The 18,746-nt window shown below is 47.3% G+C and overlaps 1 protein-coding gene across 5 annotated transcripts in view; it reads left to right on the plus strand.

Moving 5' to 3' along the window:
• Window positions 1-18,746, plus strand: part of CCDC30 (coiled-coil domain containing 30) — a 123,038-nt gene that overhangs the window by 76,969 nt on the left and 27,323 nt on the right. For 4 of the 5 annotated variants that reach the window (XR_008442809.1, XM_054009324.1, XM_054009326.1 and 1 more), the window contains 5 exons: window positions 2,559-2,660; window positions 5,266-5,391; window positions 13,400-13,537; window positions 16,004-16,170; window positions 16,833-17,082. Coding sequence is in view for 4 of the 5 variants with exons in the window: in XM_054009324.1 (XP_053865299.1) it covers window positions 2,559-2,660; window positions 5,266-5,391; window positions 13,400-13,537; window positions 16,004-16,170; window positions 16,833-17,082 (783 nt within the window). In the remaining variant the exon portion in view is untranslated. The remainder of the gene's footprint in view (window positions 1-2,558; window positions 2,661-5,265; window positions 5,392-13,399; window positions 13,538-16,003; window positions 16,171-16,832; window positions 17,083-18,746) is intronic. The other variant, XM_054009325.1, reaches the window with a different exon arrangement.

The following is an 18,746-nucleotide window of genomic DNA, read 5'->3' on the forward strand; positions in this document are numbered from 1 at the left end:
CCACACAGACATCTAGTGGCTGAATAGTACAACTGCAAGTCAATCTCCCTGTTTTGATTTATTACATTGTAATCACTTAAAACAGTCAATGGGATTTGCAGAGGCTCAGCAGCTCTTAGGTGAATGCAGTAACTCCTCACTTAAAGTCATCCCGGTTAACTTTGTTTCGTTGTTACGTTGCTGATCAATTAGGGAACATGCTCGTTTAAAGTTGTGCAATGCTCCCTTCTAACGTTTGGCAGCCACCTGCTTTGTCCACTGCTTGCAGGGAGAGCAGCCTGGTGGAGCTAGCTGGTGGGGGCTTGGAACCAGGGTGGACCAACAGCCCCGCATCAGCTCCCCGCTCCCCTAAGTTCCCTGTGCAGCAGCTGCCCAGCAGGCTAGCAATTGCAGCTCTCCAGCAGGGGGGACACACCACAGTGGGAGCTTCCAGGCAGCAGCAGCAGCTGTGGTCTGGTCTCAGCTTGCTGATCTAATTAACAAGGCAGTGTACTTCTGACCCCACTCTTCATACTTAAAGGGGAAATGCGCATCTCTCTCTCTCTCTCACACACACACTGTGTGTCTCTGTCTGCCCTCCCTCCTTTCCTGCTGTCTTGTACAGTACAGTGTGAGAGTTAACCCTTGGGGCTCAACCAATTGCTAGTTCATCATTTAGCAGTAAAGCATTCCCTGGAAATATCCCACCCTCTGACTCCTCCACCTCAACCAAGCTTCACAATCATCATCGCTGTGTACAGTATTAAATTGTTTAAAACGTATACTGTGTGTGTGTGTGTGTGTGTGTGTATGTATGTATGTGTGTATATATATATATATATATATAGTCTTTTGTCTGGTGAAATTTTTTTTCCTGGAACCTAACCCCCTCATTTACATTAATTCTTATGGGGAAATTGGATTCGCTTAACATTGTTTCGCCTAAAATCGCATTTTTCAGGAACATAACTACAATGTTAAGTGAGGAGTTACTGTACTGAATGTCGATGATAACTGCGTATGTGCGAAGAATGCAAGAAGAAAACAAAATGTTGTAAGACCCTTGAGTCCTCAGTTGTGTGAATTTGTCATTCTCTTAAAGCAGTGGTGCTGACATATACCTAAGCACAGCCTTATGGAGGTCAAGCAGGTTCTACATATTTTAATAAGATTTCAAGGCATCTGTATTGATTTATACTCTAAGTTCAGGTTATCTCTTATGTATTTAGATAGAAAGAACCTATGTACAGTATTGTTTATTTAAAAACAAAGAAATCAGTGCATAAGACATGAATTATAGAAAACAGGGAAAAAACAGTAAAGATACTCCTGATACTTCCTTGTGTAAACGAAAGTGATGTAAGCATGATGACAAAACACTAGTGGATCGGCCGTTAGTCTATTGTGTTGAAGCAGGCCAGGGGCCTTATGAAATGCTGTGGTGGGCCATGAACAGCCCGAGGGCCATAGGTGGGGCACCCCTGTTTTAAAGTATATTTGTACATGGAAAGTGCATATGTAAATGGCACATTAATCCTTAGTGTCATTCCATAGAATGTGTCCTTATATCTTTTTGCATATAACCATTTACTTTGCATTTTCACTTTTGCTTCATGCTGGTTCTGGGAGGTCAGCTCAGCTGTCTGGAGACGTGAAAGTCATAGAAATGTTTATACAAACAGCAGAATCTGACAGCCGGAGCGAATACAATGACTCCCTGCTTCAGCTGATGCGGGGTTTGAACCTGCATCCTTCAGCACTCAAAGCATGAGCTTGACTTCCACAAGTCACAAGGAGGGAGGCTTCGAATTCCCTAAGACCCTTGACAATTCCAGCCTACAGGGCTCATTGTTATCCCCATGAGATTGCCCTATGCTAGGAGGATCCCCGGAGGATGTTTAAGGCCCTAGTCCAGTGCTTATCATTCAGCATGTGAGTAGCCCTGGTGAGATCAATGGAACTACTCGCATACTTAAAGGTACGCTCATGCTTAAATGCTTTGCTGGCTCAGGTCCAGAGTGCCTGGTGCCTTGCAGCCAGCGTTATGGCTCCCTGGTGCTAGAGGCTAGAAGGAGCTGTGACTCTAACCCAGTATCCGCCTGGATGACAGCTGTGCTCCTGAGCTCTGCTGGGGGAGGAGAGGGGCCAAAGGCAGATGTCAGTTGGGTGGGGGAAGAAGAAGCTTCCCTCCTTTATAGGTTAGGGAGGCCTCTCTGTGCCACATGGTGGGGTCTGTTGGGCTCCTCGGTTGCTCCTCTTCGGGGACCGGCAGGATGAAGGCCCACAAAGAGCAGTCTATGGGGGGATGTAATGTTAAAAGGGTGTCTGGATCTCTTTCCCACGTTCTCCCAGAGACCCTTGTTGTGCAGCTGGTTCTCCCTTTTACAGTTTGGTCCTGAGCAGCCAATCCACCCTTTGGACCAACATCCCTAGACTGTGCTGGAGTTTGCATGGCGTAGGCAGCTCTCAGCATTTTCTCCCAGCCTCTCTGTTTCTAGAGTTGCTGTTTCTGTAATACGTGTTTTCCTGATTCAAATGGCAAGTGTCTGTTTTTAAACTTGGGATTTATTTGTGTCAAGATCACAAGTTTAGAGACGGAGTTACTCAGAGCACAGATGAATAAAACTGAAGCCAGCATGAAAGATCAAGAAACAACTAAAAAAGTGCAAGATTTCCAAGAGGTAAGAGAACTTCGCTGAGGAACCAACTGTTCTGGTTAAAAATGCTACTAGGTGGGTACTTGCTTTTCCCATGCAACTGTTCCGGAACGATCGGCCCTTCTTCAGTTCATGCCAAGGGAATCGCATCTTTGGCATCTCTTCCTCCTGCAGTTTGCCCAGCATGCTGCAGCAATACTAATCTGGCATCCCTTCCACTCTGACCCTGTCCCCCACCCCCATGAATCCCTTCTCGGGCTCCCTGAAGCTTAAACTCCCTGTCCGTCCTTCTGAGGCACTACACAGCTCTGCTCCCATCCAGTATGTCACCCTTAACTTCTGCCTCCTTCCCGTCTCCTGATCAACGCCCTGCCGGCTCCACTGCCTCCTTCCCGTCTCCTGATCAACGCCCTGCCGGCTCCACTGCCTCCTTCCCGTCTCCTGATCAACGCCCTGCCGGCTCCAGCTGCCTCCTTCCCGTCTCCTGATCAACGTCCTGCCGGCTCCAGCTGCCTCCTTCCCGTCTCCTGATCAACGTCCTGCCGGCTCCACCTGCCTCCTTCCCGTCTCCTGATCAACGTCCTGCCGGCTCCAGCTGCCTCCTTCCCGTCTCCTGATCAATGTCCTGCCGGCTCCAGCTGCCTCCTTCCCGTCTCCTGATCAACGTCCTGCCGGCTCCACTGCCTCCTTCCCGTCTCCTGATCAACGCCCTGCCGGCTCCACTGCCTCCTTCCCGTCTCCTGATCAACGTCCTGCCGGCTCCACTGCCTCCTTCCCGTCTCCTGATCAACGTCCTGCCGGCTCCTGCTGCCTCCTTCCCGTCTCCTGATCAACGCCCTGCCGGCTCCTGCTGCCTCCTTCCCGTCTCCTGATCAACGTCCTGCCGGCTCCACTGCCTCCTTCCCGTCTCCTGATCAACGTCCTGCCGGCTCCTGCTGCCTCCTTCCCGTCTCCTGATCAACGTCCTGCCGGCTCCACTGCCTCCTTCCCGTCTCCTGATCAACGTCCTGCCGGCTCCACTGCCTCCTTCCCGTCTCCTGATCAATGCTCTGCCGGCTCCACTGCCTCCTTCCCGTCTCCTGATCAACGTCCTGCCGGCTCCACTGCCTCCTTCCCGTCTCCTGATCAACGTCCTGCCGGCTCCACTGCCTCCTTCCCGTCTCCTGATCAACGTCCTGCCGGCTCCACTGCCTCCTTCCCGTCTCCTGATCAACGTCCTGCTGGCTCCACTGCCTCCTTCCCGTCTCCTGATCAATGCTCTGCCGGCTCCACTGCCTCCTTCCCGTCTCCCGATCAACGTCCTGCCGGCTCCACTGCCTCCTTCCCGTCTCCCGATCAACGTCCTGCCGGCTCCACTGCCTCCTTCCCGTCTCCTGATCAACGTCCTGCCGGCTCCACTGCCTCCTTCCCGTCTCCTGATCAATGCTCTGCCGGCTCCACTGCCTCCTTCTCGTCTCCTGATCAACGTCCTGCCGGCTCCACTGCCTCCTTCCCGTCTCCTGATCAATGCTCTGCCGGCTCCACTGCCTCCTTCCCGTCTCCTGATCAACGTCCTGCCGGCTCCAGCTGGGCAACAATTTTTGCCCAAAATTGTTTTTCACCAAAAAATGCAGATTTGGGTCGACCAAAACATTTCACAAATTCACCAAATTATTATATTTAAAAAAACACTGAAAAACTTAAACATTTCAGTTTTTCAATTCTAAGCTACTTCAATTTGATTGAAAAAGGGATAAAAGAAACCCCAAAATCAAAATGATTTGTTTGAGCTGAAACAAAAATTTTCCGACTTCTTTGGTTTGAGAAAAAATTCAAATAATTTTCATTTCAAGTCAGCCCAAAGCTAATTTTTTTTCTCAGTTTAGTCAGGAACTGAAAAAATCAATTACTTGCACAGTTCCACTGTTGACACGTCTCCTTTCCCATAATCTCTTTGTCTCCTGCGTCTCCTCTGGCCCTTTCTTCAAGCTGCCCCAGGGAGTGGAAGGGTGTTATTACTGCAGCCGTATATTAATTAATGGCATGGGGAAAGGGATAATCTGTCCCCTCTGACCTCTCTCATCAAGTTCCTTCCATCATGACTGAGTTAACCCCCCCCCCCCCGGCACGGTAGGATTTTTAGCATGATCTATATCAGGGGTAGGCAACCTATGGCATTCACACTGCCTGGGTCCAGGGGGCTCTGCATTTTAATTTAATTTTAAATGAAGCTTCTTAAACATTTTAAAAACCTTATTTTCTGTACATACAACAATAGTTTAGTTATATATTATAGACTTATAGAAAGAGATCTTCTAAAAACTTTAAAATGTATCACTGGCACGGGAAACCTTAAATTAGAGTGAATAAATGAAGACTCGGCACATCGCTTCTGAAAGGCTGCCGACCCCTGGTCTATATATTGTCTGTGATTCTGATATGTTGATGATCTCTGAGAACTAGTACTGGTAATTGAGGGTTCTTGGCTGGGATTTTCAATTCTGCCTAGGGGATTTGGATGCCTGGGTTGCCATGGGAATTGGGAATCCAAATCCTGGCAGCAGCGTGGAGAATCCCAGCCCTCGTCTTTCTAGTGTATGAAAGACTGTGGATGTGACTCATAACAGATGCTGCTGTTGAACAATTGCAGATGCTGAAAAGCCACCAGGAGAAGGTTGAAGTACTTGAAAGTAAATTATCAGAGGAGAGAGATTGGAGAAAGCAACTTGCATCTGACCTTGAAAAGACACAGAAAGCTTTGAAGGCTGAAAAAAAGGTATTGAATGGCCGGACATGTATTGTGTTGTGAAGCTGTTCTCTTGGGGAATGCTTATTAATTCTGCTGTATTCTTGAACTAGATGGCCACCTCCGTCTTTCTAAAAGACCCCACAATGTTCCACATATAATTTTGTTTGGCCTTTAGTTAAATACCCATCTCTATCCAGGGCCAGCTCCAGGCACTCCCTCTAGGAGTGAGGGACCTGCCGCCGAACTGCCGCCGCCGATCGCGGCTTTTTTTTTTTGCTTGGGGCGGCAGAAATGCTGGAGCTGGCCCTGTCTCTATCAAACAGACATTTCTGAAGGTCTCTTTGGGTTGCTTTGAATACAATTGTTTACCATGGCTTTCCCAGGCCATTCCTCTGGCTTTTTCCTCCATAATTTATCCCTTTTAAATTAATGGAGATATCCCATCTCCTAGAACTGGAAGGGACCTTGAAAGGTTATCGAGTCCAGCCCCCTGCCTTCACTAGCAGGACCAAGGACTGATTTTGCCCCGGATCTCTAGGTGGCCCCCTCAAGGATTGAACTCACAACCCTGGGTTGAGCAGGCCAATGCTCAAACCACTGAGCTATCCCTCCCCCAGCACATCTTTTCTACAGCACATCTTATTTTTCCTTTCAGTCAATGGTATAAAACAACAGCAAAAAAACTTTACTGCCAAATCGAATTCCGCTGGACCAAGAAAAACAAACTGAAGTCAGGTAGAGCATCCTGAAAGCTTGGAGCCCAGTAGTTGCAGAGGACTAGATTGAGGACCCCTTACTCACACTGATGAGTACTTATTGACACAGAATTGCCAGAATGTCTCCTATTTATACATCCAAGGACGGTGGCTCCTTTTGTCACACTATGCTGGTGTCCGTGTGAACTACATTCTTTGTTTCTAGATGTATGACCTTACATTTGGCTGTATTAAAACATAAGAAGGGACAAACTGGGTCAGACCAATGGTCCATTGAGCCCAGCATCCTGTCTTCTAACAGTGGTCAGTACCAGGTGCTTCAGAGGGAATGAACAGAATGAGGCAATTATCGAGTGATCCATCCCCTGTCATCCAGTCCCAGCTTCTGGCAGTCAGAGGTTTAGGGACACCCAGGCATGGAGCTGCATCACTTAGCATCCTGGCTAATAGCTATTGATGGACCTGTCCTCCATGAATTGATCTAATTCTTTTTTTAACCTTGTTATAGTTTTGACCTTCACAGCATCCCCTGGCAACAAGTTCCATGGAGTGACAGTGCATTGTGTGAAGAAGTACTTTCCTTATGTTTGTTTTAAACCTCATACCTATTAATTTCATTGAGTAACCAAGGGTTCTTGTGTTATGTGAAGGGATAAATAACACCTCCCTAGTCACTTTCTCCACTCCATTCATTATTTTATAGACCTCCATCATGTTCCCCCGTAGTCGTCTCTTTTCTAAGCTGAACAGTCCCAGTCTTTTTAATCTCTCCTCATACGGAAGCTGTTCCAGACCCTAATCATTTTTGTTGCCATTCTCAGTACTTTTTCCAATTCTAATGTATTGTTTCTGAGATGGGGTGACAAGAACTACATGCGGTATTCCAAGTGTGGGTGTGCCATGGATTTATATAGCAGCATTATGATATTTTCTGTCTTCTTATCTATCCCATTCCTAATGGCTCCGAACATTCTTTTAGCTTTTTTTAGCTGCCACTGCACATTGAGCAGATGTTTTCAGAGAACTATCCACGATGACTCCAAGATCTCTTACCTGAGTGGCAGGGGTGTGTGTGATGTTCCCTTCTGGTGTTATCTGGACCGGTGATCTGCTAGGTCACCCCAATCCTTGACTCTGGGAGCCAGCCTTACCCTGCTCTGCTGTGAGAACCCCCACTCCTAGGCTGTTCACGCACAGCCTCTGGCATGTCAGCTGCTCCCAGCTACTTGCAAGCGAATGACACTAGCCAATATCTCCGGTCCCAGACACAGCCCTGGGAACCTCTGTCTTGCAGTGTCCAGTTGTGCCCGCTGGACGCTGCAAGCTTATATGAGTTCGTCAATTTAACAAAGAAATTAATATGCACCAGGCTTGTTATCCCCAGGGGAGCCTCTGACATGCTTCAAACCAAACACACTACTTCAGGCAGAACAAACAAACAGATTTATTAACTATAAAGATAGATTCTAAGTGATTATACGTCAAAGCATAACAAGTCAGATTTGGTCAAATGAAATAAAAGCAAAACGCATTCTAGGCTGATTTTAACACTTTCAATGCCCTTACAAACTTAGATGCTTCTCACCACAGGCTGGCTGGTTGCCCTTCAGCCAGGCTCTTCCCTTTGATCAGCACTTCAGTCACTTGGTGGTCATGGTGTCTGTAGATGGAGGTGGAAGAGAGAGGAAGAGCATGCCAAAAAGGCTAATGACATTTTGGGCTGTATAAGTAGGGGCATTGCAAGCAGATCGCGGGACATGATCATTCCCCTCTATTCGACATTGGTGAGGCCTCATCTGGAGTACTGTGTCCAGTTTTGGGCCCCACACTACAAGAAGGATGTGGAAAAATTGGAAAGAGTCCAGCGGAGGGCAACAAAAATTATTAGGGGGCTGGAGCACAAGAGTTATGAGGAGAGGCTGAGGGAACTGGGATTGTTTAGTCTGCAGAAGAGAAGAATGAGACAGCTGCTTTCAACTACCTGAAAGGGGGTTCCAAAGAGGATGGATCTAGGCTGTTCTCAGTGGTACCAGATGACAGAACAAGGAGTAATGTTGCAGGGGGGGAGGTTTAGGTTGGATATTAGGAAAAACTTTTTCACTAGGAGGGTGGTGAAGCACTGGGATGGGTTACCTAGGGAGGTGGTGGAATCTCCTTCCTTAGAGGTTTTTAAGGCCCGGCTTGACAAAGCCCTGGCTGGGATGATTTAGTTGGGAATTGGTCTTGCTTTGAGCAGGGAGTTGGACTAGATGACCGCCTGAGGTCCCTTCCAACCCTGATATTCTATGATTCTATGATTCATGGCAAATGTCTCTCCCTTTTATCATGTCCTTTCTTCCCTCTTGGCTTTGCCCCCCTCCCTTTCAGAGTCAGATGAGCATTACCTCATCGTAGTCCCAGACTGACCCAGGGAAAGGGGGTGACACCCTCGGGAATCTAACAGATTATTTTGTTGCTGCCTAGGCTAGCATCTTTTGTTCCTGTGAGGCTGGGGTGGGTTTGTCCCATACCTGTCCTGATGAGGTGTGAACTGCCCCTCTGTTCCTGGAGAGTTTTGTCTGGGCTTGTTTTAAGCCATGAGGACACATTTTGAGCCTCATAACTATATACATGAAATTACAACCTACAACATTACTATAACATCACTATAACAGCCATGCTCAGTGCATCACGAGCCTTCCGAAGATACCGACATCACAAACTTTGCATTGGACACCACACAATCATATTATCAGGATGAACATGGGGCTCTTGGGCGTTCCCCCGAGGTACAGAGCGTCCCAACATGTGCAGGAATTTAAATGTCACTGATTTGTGGGGGGGGGGCACCGGTGAGGGGCGCAGAACTCCTCTGGGGGGGAGAAGAGCAAACTCCTCCAGCGCAGGGGTCCCGGCAATGGGCGCAGAATTCCTGAACCTGAGCTGCAGCGGGGAGAGCACTTGATGGAGAAGTGCAGGAGGAGTTCTGCGCCCCCTGCTGGGGACCCCGAGCCAGAGGAGTTCTGCGCCCCTTGCCGGGGACCCCGAGCCAGAGGAGTTCTGCGCCCCTTGCTGGGGACCCCGAGCCAGAGGAGTTCTGCATCCCCTGCAGATTATTGGGGGGGGCATGCCCCTGCTTTCCCCCCTTGCGCACGCCCCTGTTAAGTGGTAACAGCTAATTTAGACCCCATCATTTTGTACGTAGAGTTGGGATTATGTTTTCCAAATGCATTACTTTGCATTTATCAACACTGAATTTCTTGTTGCCCAGTCACCCAGTTTTGTGAGATCCCTTTGTAACTCTTTGCAGTCAGCTCAGACTTAACTATCTTGAGTAATTTTGTATCATCTGCAACTTTGGTACTTCCCTATTTACCTCCTTCTCCAGATCATTTCTGAATACGTTGAACCGCGCTGTCAAGTATCCGAAAGGAGTTGGTTTCACCTCTGTATATGGCATTGGGGAGACCATTACTAGAATACTAAATCCAGTTGTGTGTCCACACTCTAAGCAGGAAGTTGACATATTGGAAGAGGGTTTAGTGAAGAGTTATAAGAATGATAAGAGACAGTTCAGTCTATTTATCGTATTGAAGAGGAAGTGAAGAGGTGTCTTGGGCCACGTCTGTGTGTACAGCACTGCAGCTGTACAGATATAGCTTCACCGCTGCAGCACATCTGGTGAAGACGCTCTGTGCTGATGGGAGAGAGCTCTCCCGTTGGCATAAACAACCCAGCTCCACAAGCAGCAGAAGCTGTATCACTGGGAGAAGCTCTCCCGCTGACATAGCACTGTGTGCACGAGCACTTATATCGGTTTAACTTCCCTTGCTCAGCGGGGTGGTTTATTCACACCCCTGAGTGACATAAGTTATGCTAACCTGGGCTGTAGTGTAGACATAACCTTGGTCATGGTCAGTAGATACCTACATGGGGAGAAAAGATAGTAGGGGACTCTTTAATTTAGCAGACAAAGACAGAGCAAGCTCTAGTGGTTGGAAGTTGAAGTCAGAAAGATTCAAACTGGAGGTAAGACAACTTTTTAACAAGGAGGGTAACTAACTATTGGAACAGCTTCCCAAGGGCTGTGTAAACTCATCTCTTGGAGACTTTACATGGAGATTGCATGTCTCGCTAAAAGATCTGCTCCAGTTCAACCTCCAGGGTAACTTACTTAAGGCAGGTTTACCTTTAAAACGCAGCATCGGCAAAGCTGCAGCGCTTAAGTGAACACACTCCTACACCGATGGGAGAGCTTCTCCTGTCAGCGTAGTTAATCCACCTCTGCAAGAGGCGGTAGCAACATCAACAGGAGAAGCTGTCCCGCTGTCACAGTGTTGTCTATACCAGGGTTAGGTCAGTATAACTATGTTACTCGGGGGTGTGGATTATTCACAGCCCTGACCTGAGTGACGTATTTACACCGATATAAGTCTGTAGTGTAGACCTGGCTTTAGTAGTTTGCAGTGTTGTTGTAGCCGTGTTGGTCCCAGGATATTAGAGACGGGGGAGAGGGAGGAGGGAATATCTTTTATTGGACTAACTTCTGTTGGTGAGAGAGACAAGCTTTGGAGCTACCCAGAGCCCTTCTTCAGGTCTGGGAAAAGTGCTCCCAGCCTCCCAGCTAAACACAAGGGGGGACAGATTGGTTAGCATAAGTAGTTAACACGTACTGTAAATCAGAGACCATTCAAGCTGAAGTGGCCAGTTAACACCTTTGCAAAACAAGCTGTGTGGAGGGGTGTGGGTAGTAGGTTCCAGATTGTTGTAATGAGCCACAAATCCAGTGTCTTTATTAAGACCATGATTTGTAGCGTCTAGCAAAGTTATGAATTTGAGCTCCCAGGTTCATCTTTTGATTGTGTGGTGCAGGTTTTCGTTGAGGATGACGACTGAGAGGTCAGATATGGAGTGATCGGTTTCTGAAAAGTGCCCACATGCGATATGGCCAGGGATGAAAGTAACTTACAGGACTTACCGGTACTGCTGGAGTCCTGAGGGGGGCGTGGCCTCATCCAGAAGAGGCGGGGCCTCTCAAGATTTAAAGGCCCTGGGGCACCGGCTGTGGCTGGGAGCCCCAGGACCTTTAAATCAACCCGGGGCTCCCAGCTGCAGAGGTGGCTGGGAGCCCCCAGGGCTCAGGGGCAAATTAAAGGGCCTGGGGCTCCGGCCGCTGCGGAGCTCCAGGCCCTTTAAATCCCGGCCCTAGCCTGGCCACTGGAGCTGCGGGCGGGATTCAAAGGGCTCTGGGCTCCCCACAGCACCTCGGAGCTCCGAGCCCTTTAAATCCCCGCCGCGGAAGCCAGTGCTGTCCGGCACGGCATACTGGCTCTTTCACCTCTGGATATGGCATTTTGGTCTTTTATCATTTTCCTGTGTGAATTCATTTGAGAGTGTAGTGATCGTCTGGTTTCACCCACATTGTTGTGGTTTGGGCATTTAGTGCCCGGGATGAGGTTCACCACATGTTGTGACAGGCATGTGTCAGACCCCTGGGCCTTGAGCAGTGTGTTGTGGGGGGTATTGATCATCACAGCGGGGGAGGTATGTCTTCTGGTTTTGATCTGTTGTTCTGGCAGGGTCTGGTGCTGCTTTGAGTTGGTGGGCATTGGTCTGTGGGGAGCTTGCTTCTGCAGATGATCTTGGTGAGGTTTGGGGGTTGTTTGAAGGCCAGAAGAGGGGGTTTGGGAAAGATTTCTTTCAGGATGTGGAGCACATCGAACATGGGTTGTAGCTGTTTAATGATACCCCATATGAGTTCCAGCATGGAGTGGTAGGTGATAACTAGGGGTATGTAGTTGGAGGGTTTTGTTTTTTTTCTGTGTACACCCATAACAATTTTACATTCAACAATAAACACTTTGTTCAAACCATGGGAACAGCCATGGGTACTAGGATGGTTTCCCAAAATACCAGCCTCTTCATGGTTGTATGCAGAGTTGATGTAACCATGTCAGTCCCAGGATATTAGAGAGATAAGGAGGGTGAGGTAATATCTTTTATTGGATCAATTTCTGTTGGTGAGAGATACAAGCTTTTGAGCTTCCACAGTGACCTGAAGAAGAGCTCTGTGTAAGCTTGTCCATCTCACTAAAATGGGCCCTCTTCTTGCGCCATCTTGAGGAAGAATTTTCTGGACAAATGCACCACGAAACCAATGATCCACCTGAAGTACATCAGTGATATTTTCATCCTCTGGACAAGCAACCTAAACTCCCTCAGAGATTTCCACCACAACTTCAACTATCACCACCTGTCCATCAAATTCTCTCTAGAACACTCTCAAACCAGCATCAACATCTGGGACACCACAGTCAGTTTCAACAATGAAACCCTACAGGCCACTATATACAAGAGATCCATGGATCACCACACTTACCTTCACAGATTCAGTACCCTCCCAAACCGGGGCGGTGGAGTCTTCCCAAAAGGGGGGAGACCAGGGCCCCCACCCCCTTTGTGGCCCCACCTCTGCCCCTCCTCTTCCCCCCAAGGCCCTGCCCCCGGCCAAGCCAGAGGCCAGAGTGGGTCCGGGGAGCCCAGGCCCCTCTAGCTTCCTGGGGGGGAGGGCTCCCCACAGCTGTTCGTGCAGCTCTTACCCTGACCCAGTTCCAGCTGGGGGGACGGGGCCTCGGAGCCACAGCCCGGCTATGATAAGAGCCTTCCAGCAGTTGTGGGGAGCTACAGACCCTCCCTCTGCCCAGGGCTGGGAACCCACGGAGCAGGAACATGGGCTGGGGACTACTCTTGGGCCCCCCCACCACAGGCAGGTGGAGGGTCTGCCGCTTCCCACAGCTGCTCGTACTCCCTGGCTGGGCTATGCTTCTGGCCTGTCCGGGGTATGGGGCTTCAGGGGGAAGAGGGGGGGGGCATGGTGAAAAGTGGGCACTCGACCAGAGAAGTAGATCGCGTCATGGAACAGGCCACCCAAATACCCAGGAGAACCTGCTTCAATACGAAATAACCCAACCCTCTGACAGCAGAACCCTAGCATCTTATTCACTGTCAGAGCATGAGGGTTTAGCTTTGGATGGAATGAAAAGTGTAACCTATATCTGGGGTAATGATTTCAGACTGTTCATTTAAATCTTTGTCAGAGCACAGGATGGGCACCTGATGGTTGGGGCAATATCTTTTTTCCTGTAAATCAAAGGAAAACTAAGTAAATGAGATGTTGTTAACCAGCAACATGCAAAGCCCTATTCACAATCTTTGGAATTTTCTTTTTCTTTAAATACAAGAGATTATTAAATATCTAAATGGAGAAATGACTCTCGTTTAATCTGTGCCTAGAATTAGTGATATGCTTCTTTCACCAACTCCTTTTTCTTTTTAACCAGGAATTACATAATTCAAAGTCGGAGCTCGTGAGTCTTTATAATGAGCTCCAGAATCTCCGAGGTGCGGCAGAAGAAAGAGATTTCCTTAATGTAACCCATGAGAAACTACAGCACGAAAATACTTCATTGGAAACAAAGGTGAGGATTTCGTGAGATCAGGAGTCTTTCAGTGTTCCATTGACTGACACTGACCAAATCTGACAATTTGCACTTCTCAAAAAGGGACAGGACATTACATGGATAACAAGAATATTCAAGGAGTCTGGTGGCACCTTAAAGACTAACAGATTTATTTGGGCATAAGCTTTCGTGGGTAAAAACCTCACTTCTTCTGAGTTTTTTACCCACGAAAGCTTATGCCCAAATAAATCTGTTAGTCTTTAAGGTGCCACCAGACTCCTTGTTGTTTTTGTAGATACAGACTAACACGGCTACCCTCTAATACTTGACAAGAATATTCAGTTATTGTAGTTAATGCCGACAAATTTGGGAAGAGATATTAAATTTCATGCTTCAGGATTTAAACCAATCTCTAACTACTGGGAATTAGCAGGTGTTTTACACCTTCCTCTGAAGCATCTGAGTCTGGCCCCTGTGAAAGACAGGAACCTGGATTAGATGGACAATGGGTCTGATCCAGTCCGGCAGTTCCTGTGTTCCTAAGCACCTCTATGTTCTGTGAGGCCTTCACCTCCAACTCCTTCCCCACTATTAGCTTTGCATCTTCTTTCATGGTCTCAAGTGCTGGCTCTGTTATTGCCCAGTGTCATTTCATTAGTTCACAGTGAAACTGTAAAGCTTCTATCTCCGTGAGAGACCTTCCTAGTGAACTACATTTCAATTTTACCATCATTTGTTGATTTTCCCTGGGGGAAATTGAAACAAAATATTTTGCTGCAGGTCCAGTTGACCCAAATTTGAAACATTTCAATTTGTCAAACTGAATCAGAATGTTTTGTTTCGGGTCAGTTCAGCACTAATCTGTGTCCATCTGCGCCGCTGCAGTGCCTCATGGGAGTTGTAGTTTGCATGCCTCAATCCCCTATTCTCCTCTGTGGACAGGGTTCCCTGGCTGGACTACATCTCCTATGATGCACCATTGTAATAAGACTCCTGTGGTGCACCAACGTGACGAGAGCCTGGATTTGTTAATGCTCTGGGAATGCTGGGATGTCCATCTGTGTTCTCTGTGCATTTGGGATGACTGGTAGTTAGGAAAGAGGTGGCAATCATGCTCAGGGGATTGGCTGGGAGACAGATATTATTCTGTGGTATGTTGCAGTCTGTTAGATAGTGTGTGGATCAGCAGATGTTTTATTACTTTACTTTGTATTTTAAAGTTTGTAATATACCTAGAGCTGTAGATGAGCAATAAGGGTACAAATCCAAATGTGATTTTATGGCAGAGCTTCCCTTGATATAAGTGTAAACTGCTCACTGATTTTCCTTGCACGGTATTGCAAAATATTGAAGAAATATCGGGCACTAGGCTAATTTAGACTTTATATTGCAGATTTACAAGTTTTCTTTAGCTGGAGTCACTAGACCAGGGATCTCAAACGCAAATCACCACAAGGGCCACGTGAGGACTAGTACTTTGGCCCGAGGGCCGCATCACTAAAACCTTTTCATACAACGATACAAAAGTATAGTCAAAAATTTAAAAAATGAAGAGTAATATAGTATGCTATTAAAAGTCAATGTATTAACTTTTAAAAAACTATCATGCAAAGAGGGGTTTTAATAAAATATAAACACCTGTAACTATTCCTTATGTGGTCAGTAACACTGATGATGATCTACACCAGGGGTCTCAAACACGTGGCCTGCGGACCATTTCCCGCCGACTCTCTCCTGCACTGCGTAACCCTTTCCCTGAGCCAGTCACAGCCCAAAGTCGAGAGGGAAACTGAGGCTCGCCTAGGAATTATAAAAATGTTACAGAAAATTTCCACTTCGTCACAGACACTGTCCAGTGTCCCAATGGAGAGACCCCTGGGCAATGGGAGGGGACCTCTGGGTGTCCAACACCCCTAACAGAGAGACCCCTGGGCAATGGGGTATGACCCCTGGGTGCCCAGCACCCCTAACACAGAGACTCCTGGGCAATGGGGGGGACCCCTGGGTGCCCAACGCCGCTAACAGAGAGACCCCTGGGCAATGGGGGATGGTGCCCTGTGCCCCTAACTAACAGTCTCAAACACGTGGCCCCGCCCCTACCCCACCCCTTCCCCGCCCCCATTCCAACCCCTTCCCCAAAGTCCTCGCCCCAATTCTGCCCCCTCCCTGCCCCTATTCCAACCTCTTCCCCAAATCCCCGCTCCTCCCACCTCCCTCCTGGAAAGTCCTAAACTCCGCCAAACAGCTGTTTGGCAGCGGGAAGCACTGGGAGGTAGGCAGAGGAGCGGGGATGCGGCGCGCTGGGGTGGGGGGAGAAGGGGAGCTTGACTGCCGGAGGAGTCGGCGCCTATGGTGGGCCGCAGGAAATAACTCTGCGGGCCGCGTGTTTGAGACCCCTGCACTAGATTTTCTTGTACCCCATGAAAGATTTCCATGAGACCATAGAAAATCAGTCTTATGACATTTACAATTCTGACTTTGCAGGTGTCGGAGCTCTCACAGGAATGTGAACAGTTAAACCAGCTTGTAGTGAAACAGAAAATAGATGAAAACTTTACAACAAGTGAAACGACATATGAAGAGCTTATGACTAAAGCAAGAATATTGGAAGAACAGATCCAAATCCTGGGAGGGGAGAGAGAGCAATTATGGTAAATCGTAACAGCACGCTCTGTGTTTTCTGCATTTTCTCTTCAGTGAATAACCTAGAAATGTTCCGTTTTTTGAAAATCTTAGCGCTTGTTCTTGTAAAGTGCATGAATGAGAGATGGGCAGATGCCTTTTTTTCTCCTATGCCGGCTCAAATATTCAACTGTCTTGCATTGCAGGCTTTTGCTGAGCCCGAGTCGTCTCTGTCACACTAGTGTAAATCTGGAGTAACTGCTTGATTTCAGTGTCGTTACTCCAGATTCACACCTGGGTAAACGAGAGATTGCTCTGGCCCTTTTGGAACACTTTTATTTTGGTTCCTTTCGCAGCTTATGCAAGCTTGCTTTGAAATTGGGTGTAATTCACACCTTGTTGTTGTAAGTACAAGTTCTGCGTGTGGACCCTCTGAAACAGAAATAAGAGTCTCCATACACAGACTTGCACCAACATAACTAAAGGAGTGAATTGTGTCAGATTTAGTTTTTCCAGTGCGAGTCTCTGGGTGAAAGTCACCCTATGTAGAACTATTAGCACAAGGCCTGTGAGCCACTTAAGAGCTTCAGTTGTGCCTAGGCGTATTGCTGATCCTTTACAATGGTGAATTTCGCCCATCGTGAGTAATTTGACTGAAGTTTGTTTGTTTTTTTACTATTTTTACCTCAAGTACCAAGCTATTAGAGAGCAACAAGAAAACCAAGGAGTTAGAAAAGGAAGTGAAGGGGAGCAATGAAGAAAAACAACTGTTACTGGAAGAAAATGCCCAGCTAAGACAAGACATCCAGGCTACAAGGGAACAATTTCACAGCAAGATAGAAGAGGCTGTAAGCATTAAATCTGAGACGAGCCAAGAGAACCAGCCGCTCAACCCGCAGAGCTCTGAATGTAACACAGCATTAAACATGAGCATGAAACAGGTATGAGAGCCTCTTACAGTAAGTGCCACTCCTCCATTTCGAGTGGCTTAACCAGTGTAGGGGCATAAGCTGGATAAAAAGTGGACTTGAACAGTGAAATAGTTTTTATCAGCCAACAAGTCACTGCACCATCATTGCATGCTGTGGAGAAGTGATTCATTTACCTGGGTAAAAGATATATATAAAAAAACAAGTGATTAACCAATTTCACTTTCCCATCTTCCTATATGAAGCTTCATAGATTAATAAATTTAAAGCCAGAAGGAACCATTATGATCATCTGGTCTGGCCTCCCACTTACCCCAGGACATAGACAATAATTTCTACATTAAGCCATAACTCTTGTTTGAGCTAGAGCATATTGTTTAGAAAGAAAACCAGTCATGTGTTAAACACTTCAAGTGACGGAGAATCTATTTCATCCCTAGGTAAATTGTTCCAGTGGTTAGTAACCCTGACAGTTAAAAGTTTGTGCCTTTTCTCTTATCTAAATTTGTCTAGCTTCAGCTTTCAAACATTGGATATTGTTATACATTTTTCTGGCAGATTAAAGAGCCATCTGCTATCAGAAATCTTTTCCTCATATAGGTGTTTGCAGGTAGTGATCAAGTCATCGCTTAACCTTCTCTTGGATAAATTCACTAGAACAAGCTTCTTTAGTTTCTCACTATTAAGACAGGTTTTTCAGATCTCAAATTATTCCTGTAGCTCTTCTCTGAATCCTTTTCAAATTTACAAAAGCCTTATTGAGGTGGGGACACAGAATGGGACACAGTATCCAGTAATAGTCTCTGTGACAGGTTGGACCCCTCCGCCCCCGCATCCGGGATGCCACCTGATCTGGGGTTTCACTGGGCCCGCCAGCTCCACTAGCCTGGGCTCCCTCTCCCTGCTTTGCTGAATCAAGCTCTCCGGCCTCTGGCAGCACACACAGGCAGGGACGCCCCAGCCGTAGAATCACAGAGTCTGCAGGCAGCTCTCTGTGAGAAGACTCAGCTAGGAAATTGCCCAGCACTCACGTGCACACCCCCTCTGGGTAGTGAACCCAAAACAATATTGTCTTGCGCTGTATAGAAAAGTCTGCACAGCGCGAGCTCATAAAAATTCACCCTCTGTCTCATTGTGGAGAGAGATACGCCCAGCTTCTTGCCCCTCTCCCCAGATATGAATTGCACAAACTGGGTTATGTTGTAAACAAGAAATAAGTTTATTAGCTATAAAAGGTAAATGTTAAGTGATTATAAGGGACAGCAAACAGAACAAAGCAGATTACTAAGCAAATAAAACAAAACACACATACCAAGCTTAAGATCTTAAAGAGACTGGTTTCCAGAAGTAATTTCTTGCTCTAAATGTTGATTTTGGGCAGGTTGCAGAAATTCTTGAAGGTTAGCTACCCTGCTTGCAGCTTAAATCTTCAGGTATCTTATTCACAGACCAGATCCCTTTTCCAGCCTGGGTTCAGTACTCCTCCCACGTTCCTTTGTCCTTGTTCCTTAGGCCTTGTCTACACTGCCACTTTACAGCGCTGCAACTTTCTTGCTCAGGGGTGTGAAAAAACACCCCCCGAGCGCTGCAAGTTTAAGTGCTGGAAAGTGGCAGTGTGGACAGTGCACCAGCACTGGGAGCTGCTCCCCTCGTGGAGGTGGGTTTTTTTATAGCGC

Source organism: Malaclemys terrapin, chromosome 19 (genome assembly GCF_027887155.1).
Source record: "Malaclemys terrapin pileata isolate rMalTer1 chromosome 19, rMalTer1.hap1, whole genome shotgun sequence".
Taxonomy (NCBI): Eukaryota; Metazoa; Chordata; order Testudines; family Emydidae; genus Malaclemys; species Malaclemys terrapin.